This window comes from Meleagris gallopavo, chromosome 16 (genome assembly GCF_000146605.3).
Source record: "Meleagris gallopavo isolate NT-WF06-2002-E0010 breed Aviagen turkey brand Nicholas breeding stock chromosome 16, Turkey_5.1, whole genome shotgun sequence".
Classification (NCBI taxonomy): Eukaryota; Metazoa; Chordata; class Aves; order Galliformes; family Phasianidae; genus Meleagris; species Meleagris gallopavo.
Window position 1 is genome coordinate 6,281,235 of NC_015026.2, and position 12,124 is coordinate 6,293,358.

Consider the following 12,124-nt stretch of genomic DNA (forward strand, 5'->3'; position numbering starts at 1 on the left):
GGTTCCACGGCGGCGTTCTGTTACAGAGGGCGCGGACTGAGCCCCCACCGGCGCCGGCCGTACGGCCCGAGGATGCGGTGCCGCACGAGCGCTGCCCCTCGCTGGAGCGCTTCCGAGACCGCTATCTGATTCCGCAGAAGCCCGTCGTCTTAGAGGGGATTATTGACCACTGGCCGTGCATGAAGAAGTGGAGGTGAGAATAAGTGCTTGTTCCGCGTCCTAACGGGGCCAGGACCGGTTTTGTGTCGGGTACTGCAGTGTTCATAATGCAGCAGACACCTCCGTAGATGGGTGCCGTCCGGAGTGATGTGCACTGGGAGCCTCTTCCTCGGCTCTGTAAACATTTCCTGTAAATGCTGGAAGCCAGATTGCACAAATCTCTTAAGAACTTCATACTACAGGGGCTGCCGTGTGCCAGGGCAGTCAGATCCTGGCTGTTGTATCCAGCCCGTCCATACAGGGGATGGTGCAGTGCTGGCTTTGCTGTACTCCCTTTGCTTTGTTTTACTGGAAGCCAGAGGCAAGTATGAATTGCCAGCTGTACCAGCAGATTTACTCACATTTCGAGTGGGTTGACTTCATCAGGCACTCACTACTCAGTGATTTTTACATCTCAGAACTCGCTCTTCAATTTCAGAGTGAGCATGGATAAGCATAACTGGCTTTTTGATTCACAAGTATGATCTTTGCCGACTAGCAATTTTTGAACATTGAGTTTCAAACAACCACATCCAGGAGCAATAACAATATCGTGGTGCTGGCTTGATGTAGGCAATGGTGCCAGCATTTCCAGTCCTGAGAATGAAATATTTATGAGATAAAGCTTATGATCCCTCTCTGAAGGGTACAAAACACTCAGGTATAGTTAGAGGAATTGCTTACATTCTTGCATTCCAGAGTCAAGGATAAAGTCTACAGTAGTTGAAAGTAGATTATTATTATGTGATGGTACATAGAAAATATATAATATAACTTTAGTTATATATTCATGTGTGCATTATACAGCCTTATTATTTCAGAGATGTTTTAGTCTTTTTTTGCAGCCAAGGCATTCCATTCTTCAAACACTTACAATGAAGATCTTTTTAACATAGCTACTAATCATGGTAAATAAAGGGATATGGATTACTCTTCAGAGGAACTCTTCTGACATTTGTCAGGGTGGATGTTATTAGCATCTAAAATTTGGCTCTGACAGCTAACCTAGCATTAATGGTAAAAAAAAAGTTAAAGTATGTTATTTAGCAAACTTGGTAGCAAGCAGAAAAAAGTTTGGCTGTCACTAATCAAGAGAGGCTAACAGCTTAAATCATCTTCACTGGTAAGGAAATGATAATTAATTGAGATAAACGAGGTTTTAAAGCAAAGCAAGACAGATGTAGCATAATTTACATACAAAACTGACCGCTTGTTTTCTTGCTGGTTGGGTCAATTTCTGCAGACTTTTGTTGCTGGTTCGTTTTAGAGGAAAGAAACTCACTTTAATAGAGTTTTATTACTCTCATCTCTACTCAGAGATTGGTTTTGGTTGATTGTCCCACTCATTCAAAATTACTGAGAAGAGAATTAACAGAAAGTGTGATGGAACTTCTTTTGTTTCAGCGTGGACTATGTTTGTCAGGTCGCTGGGTGCCGCACAGTCCCCGTAGAATTGGGTTCCCGGTACACAGATGAGGAATGGTCTCAGAAGCTCATGACCGTCAATGATTTCATCAGCCAGTATATTGTGAATGAGGTCTGTTACTTTCTTTTTTTTTCTTTCATTTCCAAAAACAGCATTTACTGGTACAGAATCTAGCAATAGCTAGATTGTATTTTTATGTACAATCAAATGGACAACAGCTGAAATTTGAGGAATAGAGGAATTTCTGCATCAAAAGCCTGAATGGTGAAGTTCAAAGATAAGGGAATTAATTTTCCTCCTCAGCCAGCAGCATTGTTCCTCACAGTTATTAAACTGCCCAGTGAGATCTATTGGCAGGACCCAAATTCATGCGTACCAGCAAAAAATTAAAAAGGTGATTGGCTGTCGAGTGGCTGTTTACTTTCATGGCTGAGGATCTGGAACTTTATTTCTGTTTAAGTCTTCTAGCGGGAGGGACCGTGTGCCATTACAGATCTGTCTATGGTATAGCCTGGAATGGAATATCAAGGTGGTCGTGGGGAGCAGAGGTGAACAAGTCTGCGTACCAGCAGGGCCTGGCTGCGGCTCTGCAGAGTGTGGTCATAGAACTGACAACAGAAGAACTGGTGTGACTCCGTATCATTATTGCTATGTTTCTACCAGTGTCTTAAGCTAGATGGTTTGTTAATTGTGGGGATCTATCCACACCTTCAGAATTTCAGTATAGAAATAAATATGTTTCAGAAGACTCCTTATACTAGTCAACTATTGAAGCAATTCAAGTACTCTGAAATAGTAGACTGTAAATGGATCTTACCTACAAGTAAATTCTACTGAACTGTATGTAAATGACCAAGTCGTACCCTATATGTCACTATGCTTTTTTTCCTTCCTATGTTTTAATCTCAGAACAACATAGGATACCTTGCCCAGCACCAGCTTTTTGATCAGGTAAAACTGCATGACTATTTCTTTCTGTAGTCAAGTGCCTTTGTATGACAGATCTCTGAGAGTGTCATTTCTACTTGATGGGAGGGTGTAGGGAGGTTTCGTTTTTCTGCTTGTCTGAAAGGAGAGGGAAAACAGAGCCTTTGGGGGGTGAAGATGTTCAATTTTAGGGTTGTTTTGGTACAATGTAGCATTTGCTTACAGGGATACCACCTGGAAAGCAGCATTTCTCCAAATGATAGGTTAGGCAGGGAAGAGGTTTGAACAGGAAACAAACTTCAGTGTTGGTATGTTCACCATGTTCTGCAATGTCATTTCAGGTAACCAGAGGAAATCAGGCTTTAGGGACATAGTTCAGTGGGTGTGGTGCTGATGGGTTGACAGATAATAGTGCTCTTTTACAACCTTAATGATTCTACAATTGGAGGGAAATATGAAAAGGAATCACATAAAGAAGCAAGCTGAGTGTATAGGAGATAACCGCTACCTTCTCCTGGAACAGCAACCTACATATTCTTGTAGTCTTCTTATTCCCCGAGTTTCCCTGGTTTCTTCTAGAACAAAGTCTCTGAATTAGGAGAAACCCCTTTCCTTTCTTTCTCCCACCTCCTTCCAACAGAATCCGCTAGAACAGAAAGTGTGAGGATATTTCCTGCAGATTCCCAGCAACCCAGCTACTTTTCAGCTGCCAGTGCTGGACAAGGCTATTTGCTTTTTGTGTCAGGCCCTGTTACTCTCTTCTACAAACCACACTTTTTGCAAGTCAGTAGGTACCCTTTCTAATGTTCATTTCTTTATGGAGTAGATCCCAGAATTGAAAGAGGATATCAGTATTCCTGACTACTGCTGCCTGGGGGAAGGGCAGGAAGATGACATCACCATTAACGCATGGTTTGGGCCAGCAGGCACTATCTCACCTCTTCATCAAGATCCCCAGCAAAATTTTTTAGCCCAGGTCTGTACTCTACTTACTCTATGCAAGCCTTTAATGGTATAGCTAGAAAAAAATGCTTATAATGTGTATGACAGACAAGGATGGTAGGCAAACTGAGATATAACTGAGGGATGGAGAACATGACCTTGGACACTTCAGCCTGGAGAAGACTGGGAGGGAATCTTATCAACACTTAAAAATATCTAAAGGGTGTGAGGAGGATGGGGCCAGGTTTTGGTGGTACCCCACAACAGGATAAGGTACAACAGGCAAACCAGGACACAGGAAGTTCTAGATGAACACAACAGAAATCTTCAGTACTGTGAGGGTGACAGAGCCCTGGAACAAACTGCCCAAACCCAGAACCCATCTGGACACTTTCCTGTGCAACATATTCTAGGGAATGTGCTTTCTTAGGGGAGATGGACTACATGCACCTCAAATATGCATCCAGGTGGATGCAAAGCTCAACATAAACCAGAAGTGTGCACTTGCAGCCTGGAAGGTCAGCTGTAAGCTGGGCTGCATCAGAAAAGGGGTGACCAGGAAGACAAGGGAGGTGATTGTCCCCCTCTGCTCTGTCTTCATGAGGCCCCACCTGCAGTATTGCAGCCACCTGTAGGTAAGCAGGTCTATTTTACTGCTTAAATTCTAACTGTAGCTCACAGTATGGTATATTAGACTAGTTGCTAGTTAACTGAACTTGTCATTTTTCAGTAACATAGAGGTTATTGGAATATAGATTAAAAGTATTTACTGTAATATATACAGGTATTTGGAAGAAAATATATCCGTCTTTATTCACCACAAGATTCAGAAAATCTGTACCCACATGAGAGCCAACTTCTTCACAACACCAGTCAGGTAAATAATCATCTGAAGTGTTAGTGTCAGTAATGTTAGTTCATCTAATCGTATTTAAGTAAACACTGTTTGGTTTTGTTTTTAAACAGGTTGATGTAGAAGATCCTGACTTAACAAAATTCCCCAACTTTAGAAAGGCTGCATTTCAGTCCTGTATTCTGATGCCTGGACAGGTCCTGTTTATCCCAGTTAAATACTGGCACTACGTACGATCTCTTGATATTAGCTTCTCTGTCAGTTTCTGGTGGTCATAACGCTGAAGTATGAAGAACATTTATTAGTATTGTAATAGCAATTAAAGATTCAGAAAAGTAGCATCTGGTATGCTTCAGAAGTGAATTCTATTTAAACGTGAGACTGTTTTTTCCCTATAAATAAAAAATCCTTGTTTCAGCTTGATAAAAGAATGTGGATAAATGCTGCCACTTTATTTTTGTGGATGTTTCTAATATAACCTCCTTGTAAAGAACATCTGTTGGGTCACCATAAGGTTCAATGGTCTGGAGGAAGAAAACCAAAAAAAAAAACCCAGTCTCCTATGTGGAAAAAAGTTAATCAGTAGTTAACTGCAATTAAATAATCTAAAGCTTAACTATCTTTTGATCAAGAGTCAGCTGAACTACAGACTCTGCTGTCTGCCAAGGAAAAGATACAATGCCATTCCATACTAGTATATAGCAACATATAGTCCTTGTTTCATTTTCAAGTCACTTTTAAAAGGATAAATCATCTTTACAGAAAATAACAGTGTGAAGTACTAGTTCTAAAAACTAGTGGGGGAAAAAAATCATCTTTAGATATTTTTTTTTTAATGCTTCATAGATTAAGCTGAAATTGTAACTGGTTTTGATTGTGGAAAAGTTCCATCTTTTCTTGAACATATCTCTGCCTGTGACCTCACCATATGACATGAACTCTTCTATCAAAGGAAGAGACAAAAACAAGCAATGGTACAAGCTTGAAGTTCAGACTCTAGCCAGGCCTTGATCAGGGATTCAGCTGACCATTTTAGCAGAGACTTTGAAGTACTGTGTGATCAGCTACTTGAAAACCATGTAAAAAGTTATATAGGTGAACTGATTGAGGAATATTTACAAGCCCTGTGGTTCTAATAACAGATTTCATTCTCAGTTTTGCAACTGAAACTATACAAATATGGAGTACAATGGCTGAGAAGGGCTTTGTATAATAATTCATTTGCATAAATCAGCTTTCAGGACTGAGCAAAAACATTTATTTTTTGTTCACAAACGTGCACTGAAACTCCCAGACCAAAATACACAGAACTGCATACACAAACCCACCTCCTAGGAAGTTGTCTGGGCATAGTTGTGTAGAAAAATAGGAAGGTCAATGACAGTTTTATTGTAAGTTTCTTAAAACTCTAGAAAAAATAAATACATTTAACAGTGCACTGTTACTACTGAATACAGTGCAGTCTGGGTATTCTGCCAGAGAATGGGAAAATGAAAATCACTAAAAGCAAGTTTTGCTAACTTCAGCTGAAGCTACGAAGACCGAAGCTCTTTTCTGGTCACTCTTTTTGATGATGACTGGGAATCTATCCGACTCCTATCTACAGAGAAAGGAAAAAAGCAAAGTTAATGACACACAAAAAAAGGATTATATGGTATGACTTCCAGATTTTTACAATTCTTTACATGTTCCTGTGTTCCTGTTCAGAATGTCCAATTTATCTGGTTAAATTGAGGAATTCTTAAACGAGTTTGTGCTTTTCTTTGAAACTCAGTATTTCCAAAAGTTTTAGTGTTCCCGCTCATCCTCCAAAACATTAATGCTGTTATAAACAGTATGCACAGGATCTGCTGATAACCACAAGACAACCTGTGCAGTTTCAGGGCTCAGCGTTGCCTGAGTGTGGTTCACTTGGAAACACACAACTGAAGTCAGAAATATCCAGTATTCAGCTACAATTATAAGTAATTTCAGGCAGTGCCATTGAATATCACAGTCCATTCTTAAATATTACACTTTTTAAAAAGATGTTACTTGGTACCTGGGATCTCCTAAGGCCAGAAATCGTTACACTGAGGACATCGTGGTTTAGACTGAGTTTTGAAGTACTTTGCAACGCAAGGTAAATGCATTCTAGTTCCACAGGTTTCGCATGCTTGGCTCTGAAATCAGAAGTGTTACTAGAAAAGCTTTCTAATCTGCCCTTCTGTCACAATAGGCTACAGATAGTTTATACCCAACAGTAGTTCAAAAGATACAGCTGAAGGACGCTCGGAAGTCAAGGCTGGTAAAACATAATAGGAATTATTCTCCTGGAAACTAGGAAATGTTATTTTCCTATGTGGACGTGATTTAGCTTGAAAGACAAATGCTGAGCTATTTGGCTGTAGTAAAGGAGAGTGATTAGGAAAAAGTAATGTTAAGGAAGGGAGTTGGCTGGGAAGATGAAGAGAAGATTCAAGGACAAGGAGCAAGAGAATGTGATAGTTCTAGAACAGGAGCTCAGGTTGTAATCTCTTGTGCAAGACCGAAGTGGAAACTTGCCAGCTATCAACACACAGTGCTTTAGTAAACTGTGTATAAATACACATTCATTCTTAAGTCCATGGTGGTCAATTCCTGAACCAAAATCCCACAACCAAAGACGAATATGTGTCATATGGAAGATTACAGTTATCTGCATTGTATTATATTATAAATGTGAGTAATATTACTACATTACAACACTGCAATTTTCACTGCCTGCCTAATACTCAAGTGAAAGTGTCACAGACTTCTACTGTGCCAGAAACCCATTTGCAGATACTGAGGTAATCAGATGCATTACCTGGATGGCAAGGCTGTGACAAATATTACACTTCTTTGCTATATCTGGATAGGTGCTGAGAATGTATTGTTCCATCTCGATTATGCAGCGAGTGTGCAGAGTATATTCCCCATCTCTCTATGGAAACAACAACTGAGATTAGCAATATCTCTTAGTTACTTTCTTCATTTTGGACCTTTCTCACCACCTTGTACTAGCAAGTACTTGACATTTTTTCTGCCATCATGAAACAAACATTCTTACGCTGATAAAACACAAAGCCAAAATACTTTTGAAGAGGAAGAGCACGTTTACTAAGAGGATCATAAGAATAGTCACTCTTTTAACAAATACAGTCCTTGAAAGGAACAGATGAGCAAGTATGTTCTCCTTAGAGGCATATCATTAGCAGACTCTTCATTTGCACATCAGTGGAACTTCTGGTTTTCTGCAAAATCTGAGCAGCAGGTATCTTTGAAAATCCCTGCTAAATCTCTCTAATATAAGGAAATGGGTGGCAGCAGGATGGAAATCTCCGATGTGATGACAGCCAGGAGAAAAGAGACTCAGGTCTCAATTGCCTTGGTAAACAATTGTAGTATTCCACATGGTAAAAACTAATCTCAATTTCTCCATTTTTTTCCAAAACACGCAGAGTAGCCTGTGTGTTTCCAGTTCAGGAGTTTTTAACACTTTATTTTTTACTGCTTTTGAGGCAATTCAAAATGTAACTGACAGCACAGATCACCCTTGAAGAGCCTTCCCCAGCTTTTGTTCCAGGCTGTAATTGTGCCATGCTGTTTTGTCCAAAGAATGCCTTTTGTGTTGTAATACAGAGATACACACATTAGCTTAGATAGGTGAAACAGACACCACATCATGCATGCATCTACCCAAGGACTTTTTGCTTGTAAATGTACCAGTTTTTCTGTAAGAATCACTGACTGGAACAATAACCATAGCCCCCACAAAGCCATTTTTGTCCTCACCCATTTATGAACATCTCCAACTTCTGCCACCGCATCCATAAGAAAATAACATCTGGACCTATTAAAGCACAAACACTTGCAAAGATAAAGCAGTTACCTCAGAGAGCCACTTATCATCCACAAAAATTTTCAGCACTTGTTCTGCTTCCTTTTTCTTCATTTTCTTTGTCTTCAGTTGGTCAGCACAGTTTAAAATATCCACAGAAGAGGCAAAACCATTTTCTGATAAAATGATTAGGTCCATCTATAGAAAGAAATATTTTCAGTTACTGAAAAGACTGTGCACCTTATAATAATGTACAGCTTTTTCAGCATCTGAACATAAGCATACATTGCCAATTTTCAGAGATTCTCTCATTGGGAACGTTCCTGCTGCACATTATCATAGAGCAGAAAGCAAAGTTGATGTGCTAGTAGTAATGTGTGCCATGCCAACAGCATCTCTGCAGCGCAGACATAGCTGTATAGGTGCTACGTCAATAATGGCAGAGTGGATTCTGAATAGTATCAGTTTAGATGACACTTCAGCAGCTGTCCCAGAACAGTAAATAACCTCTCTTTCTAGTTTATTAAAAAAAAAAAATTAGAATGCAAAATTTTAAAAAGCTAATTCCCTTCAAGAGGAGAACCATTACTTGTGTATATTCCCATTTCCCTCCCTGCCCCATTTCATTTAGGATAAAATTCAATTAAGTTATGCAAATGGCAACTAATTCTTGGAACACATCTCAGCTTTCCATTCCTTTTAAGAGAGTACTTTCACAAACGATGTTATTTACTAACTAATATCAGTCATACTTACCGTTTTTCTGAACAATTCTAGTTCATTTTCTGCATAGTCAGATGCCATTTTAGTAATTTCAGTTTCTGCCATATTCACCTACCAAAAAAAATAAATAAATAAAAGACCCTCCAGGGTAGGAATACATTATCTTAAAATTAAAAGAAATGTCATTTCTTTAAGTGCCATGAAAGAGGCTATTCCTGCTAAATAAATCAGATGCTGTTACGGGCTTTGCTGCCAGTTCCCTTCCCACACACCTACACTTTTGGCAGTTTATCTTCCCACTTCCCTGCTCTACAAGTAGTTTCCACAGCAATTGTCAGCGTGACAGTGGAAGAGCCCCACAAAAAATCAAGACATGCTCAGGGCACATCTCATGCTGGCAGATGTGGCCCTTTGTTCTATGTTCTCATGTAGTAGCAGTTGTACTGCACTGTAAGGAAGGATTCTAGACAAATCAACTTTACTAACATCCACAGATAACGCTTAGCTCCAGTTCTTTGCCCGGTCTACTCACCTTTTATTGTGCTTTTATTAACACATTACTGAATGGCTAATGTTACATCAGACACGTGGCAGAATCTCTGCGGTGTATCCATGCATGTACTCGTTATGAGAAGCTAAAAACACGAGATGGCAGCACCTCATACTTACCAAGGCATAATGTGATCTGCCATCAACTTCAGACATTCCTTTCCGGATCTGCATGAACAAAGGCTGTAGCTGGTTGTTGATGGTACTGACGAAATCATCCAGTTTATCTTGTGCACAGTAGACTGAAAATAAGAAAAAACCACAGAGGGAAGGAAAAAACAACACCTTTTTATGTTTAATCTGCTTAAACTAAGTGAAATTGCTAGCAATTTCTGAGGCAGAATTCAAACAGGTCATTAAGTGCAATTACACAATGTAATTAATTTCTTTAACTTATCAACAACAAATTCCTTGTTTCTTTGATAACATTGTAGCTTTGTAGTTATACTGTTAAAATCTTGTGTCCTACTCCATAAGCAAATGAAATAGTGTGAGTTGTTTTATCACACACATAATTCAGACAAACTTTGCAGAAGCATGTGCTGTGGCTTATGCTTGCACAGCAATAGCACACATTCTCCAAAGTTTCCATCCAAAACAAAATGACAGTGGCAAAATTCCTGTTGACTTTGAGCATTAAGTAACAGCTCATACCTTTAGAAAGACTGACATTTCAAAACTGCTGCCAGTTATAATGTTTGCAATTATAAAAGTCAATTACCAGTGTAATGGCATCAGATAAAGGCCCCAAGCTCAAAACCCCACTGTACTGTATAGTATGTTACAATGCAAAAACATCACTCAGGATATTCCTGCTCAGAAAGCTCATTAGTCTTATTTATAATAAGACTCCATAAATCGACAATTAAGCAGCAATAATAGATTAATATTGAAATACATAAAATTGTGACAAATTGACTTGCCCGGCACCTCCCAGCAAGAAACACTGCATTAATCAAGATCAGTGAGAATTAATGACAGCTCTAGAAAAGGGTAAGGCAAAAGATAACAGACCAATACTCTTTTGTAACATTTTGAGATGAATGGCTGTTCCAGTGGATCAAAAACGATCTGTTAAAAATCTACTGTTTACAATCCCAGAGTCAAAATACCTTTTACTATTTGCAAGATTGCACAGCTTTCACCTACAAAACAGTTCTTGTTCAGGAAGCTGTACTAACTGACTGGATCAGAAACCACTTATTCAAATATGCTGCTATTGAAAACCAGCTACTAAGCTTGCTTTTTTACACAGAGCACTGTGGTCTCCATTAACTGAGTATCCAATGTCAATTTTTTTAAAATACATAACGTGAGAAAAACTTTTTTGCTAAAATAAAAGTGCTGTCGTTAGGTTTTGTTTCGCTCTGTTTGTTAACTCCTAGGAAGAAGAGAAAACTCACACCACTGAAGTTTTTTGGATTGTTTTGAAGTTTTTTTAGCCAGCATACACTTTTCAGAAATGTAATTATTTACAAGTTGCACAATAAAAAAAGGAAAGTTCCCCCATCTCCCCACATTTCTTTCCAGAAGAAAGACCCACCTTTACTGATCTCACAGCAGTGCCTGTGTAATTTCCTAGCCTCTGCTCCCTCCATGATCCCATGTGACATCAGGACCTGCAAGAACCGTCGATGAGCATCGGACATCTGAGCCGCCATTGCGATGTTCCTCCAGGCCTCGAGTGCTGCAAAACATCACCTGCAATTAAAGCACGTGCAGATTAACAGTGTACATTATGAGCACACGTAGTATTTCAATTAAACTCCCCAAGTACTAGGGCTAAAAAGCAGGTCCTCCAGCATGTTCTCCAGACAAGATGGTGAGCAGTGTTCTAAGAGAAGGATGCAAAAGAAGCCCAACTAATTTTCCTTAACACTTTTAATCTGTAGAACACTTTGCATAGCTTTGCATCAGCTGCTTCCTGCCACATATCCAAAGACGTTGTCTAATTAGAGCATATCTCACTTAGGACAGAAAATCCTTCATATGAGGGCTGCTCCAAAAGTAATGCCTCCTATTCTATTATGTCAACCCACAAGAGCAGAGGTGGCTGTTGGTGGGATGGCAGCAGAGCTTGAACCTTCCCACCAACATCCCGTTACATGCTGTTGCCGTGTGACAGACGGCAGCAGAGGGGCACTCTGACACAACGGCATCTGACATGGAGGGATGGATAAAGCAAAAAAAGTGGAACTGAATTCCTCCATGCAGAAAAAACGGCGCCCACTGCCATTCATGGACACTTGGTGACCATTGATGGAGACCAAACAGCGGCCGTGGCACAGAGGCGCTGCTGGGGTGTTTCAGCAGAGGTGCTGGTAACAGTGGGGACGGTATGGATTTACAGGCATAGCACGCAGCTCTCGTTCATCGCTGCCAAAAAACGCACTGCTAATGGTGACGACTGCACTGAAAAGCTGCTTTGTGGCTGAGAGTTCCCCAGCGTCTGTTGGGAAGAACATCAGACCGAAGTAACACCGTCTCAAGGCATTCCCTGACCAAGGAGACGAACAGAACAGCAGAAACCCCCGCACCGCGGGACCACGAACGGACCGAACCGGGAAGCCCCGCCCGCACGGGGCTCTGAAGCCAAGTGAGGTCGGAGCCGCCGCCCGCTGCCCCCCCGCACCCCTCAACTCCAGCGCTTACAGCACTGCGCGCT

The 12,124-nt window shown here is 40.4% G+C and overlaps 2 protein-coding genes across 4 annotated transcripts in view; one reads left to right on the forward strand and one right to left on the reverse strand.

Annotated features, from left to right (window-relative positions):
- KDM8 (lysine demethylase 8) overlaps positions 1-4,684 on the forward strand; it is a 5,200-nt gene extending 516 nt beyond the window's left edge. The window contains exons 2-7 of the mRNA XM_010719790.2: positions 2-193; positions 1,603-1,735; positions 2,534-2,575; positions 3,378-3,527; positions 4,278-4,370; positions 4,460-4,684. Coding sequence (XP_010718092.2) covers positions 2-193; positions 1,603-1,735; positions 2,534-2,575; positions 3,378-3,527; positions 4,278-4,370; positions 4,460-4,624 — 775 coding nt within the window. The 3' untranslated portion in view covers positions 4,625-4,684. The remainder of the gene's footprint in view (position 1; positions 194-1,602; positions 1,736-2,533; positions 2,576-3,377; positions 3,528-4,277; positions 4,371-4,459) is intronic.
- Positions 4,685-5,581: 897 nt separating this feature from the next.
- NSMCE1 (NSE1 homolog, SMC5-SMC6 complex component) lies at positions 5,582-12,124 on the reverse strand. Of its 3 annotated transcripts, none has more exons than XM_003210638.3 (8): positions 12,112-12,124; positions 11,003-11,160; positions 9,580-9,701; positions 8,944-9,021; positions 8,239-8,385; positions 7,174-7,290; positions 6,388-6,508; positions 5,582-5,946 (listed from the first exon to the last, which is right to left on the reverse strand). In XM_003210638.3, the coding sequence occupies exons 2-7, from the start codon at positions 11,118-11,120 to the stop codon at positions 6,398-6,400; spliced, it is 693 nt and encodes a 230-aa protein (XP_003210686.3). In that variant the 5' UTR covers positions 11,121-11,160; positions 12,112-12,124; the 3' UTR covers positions 5,582-5,946; positions 6,388-6,397. The 3 variants fall into 3 exon arrangements, with proteins under 3 accessions (XP_003210686.3, XP_019476325.1, XP_019476326.1); XM_019620780.1 differs by having other exon boundaries at positions 11,003-11,146; positions 12,112-12,118; XM_019620781.1 differs by lacking the exon at positions 7,174-7,290.

What these genes read in the sequence shown, in the direction of transcription:
- NSMCE1 (XM_003210638.3), bottom strand. Translation starts at nt 11,120, where the DNA reads ATGGCGGCTCAGATGTCCGATGCTCATCGACGGTTCTTGCAGGTCCTG. An exon ending in CTGCTGTGAGATCAGTAAAG is followed by an intron (nt 9,702 to 11,002) that starts GTGGGTCTTTCT and finishes TCTTATTTTCAG; the next exon opens with TCTACTGTGCACAAGATAAA. An exon ending in GCAGATCACATTATGCCTTG is followed by an intron (nt 9,022 to 9,579) that starts GTAAGTATGAGG and finishes TTTTTTTGGTAG; the next exon opens with GTGAATATGGCAGAAACTGA.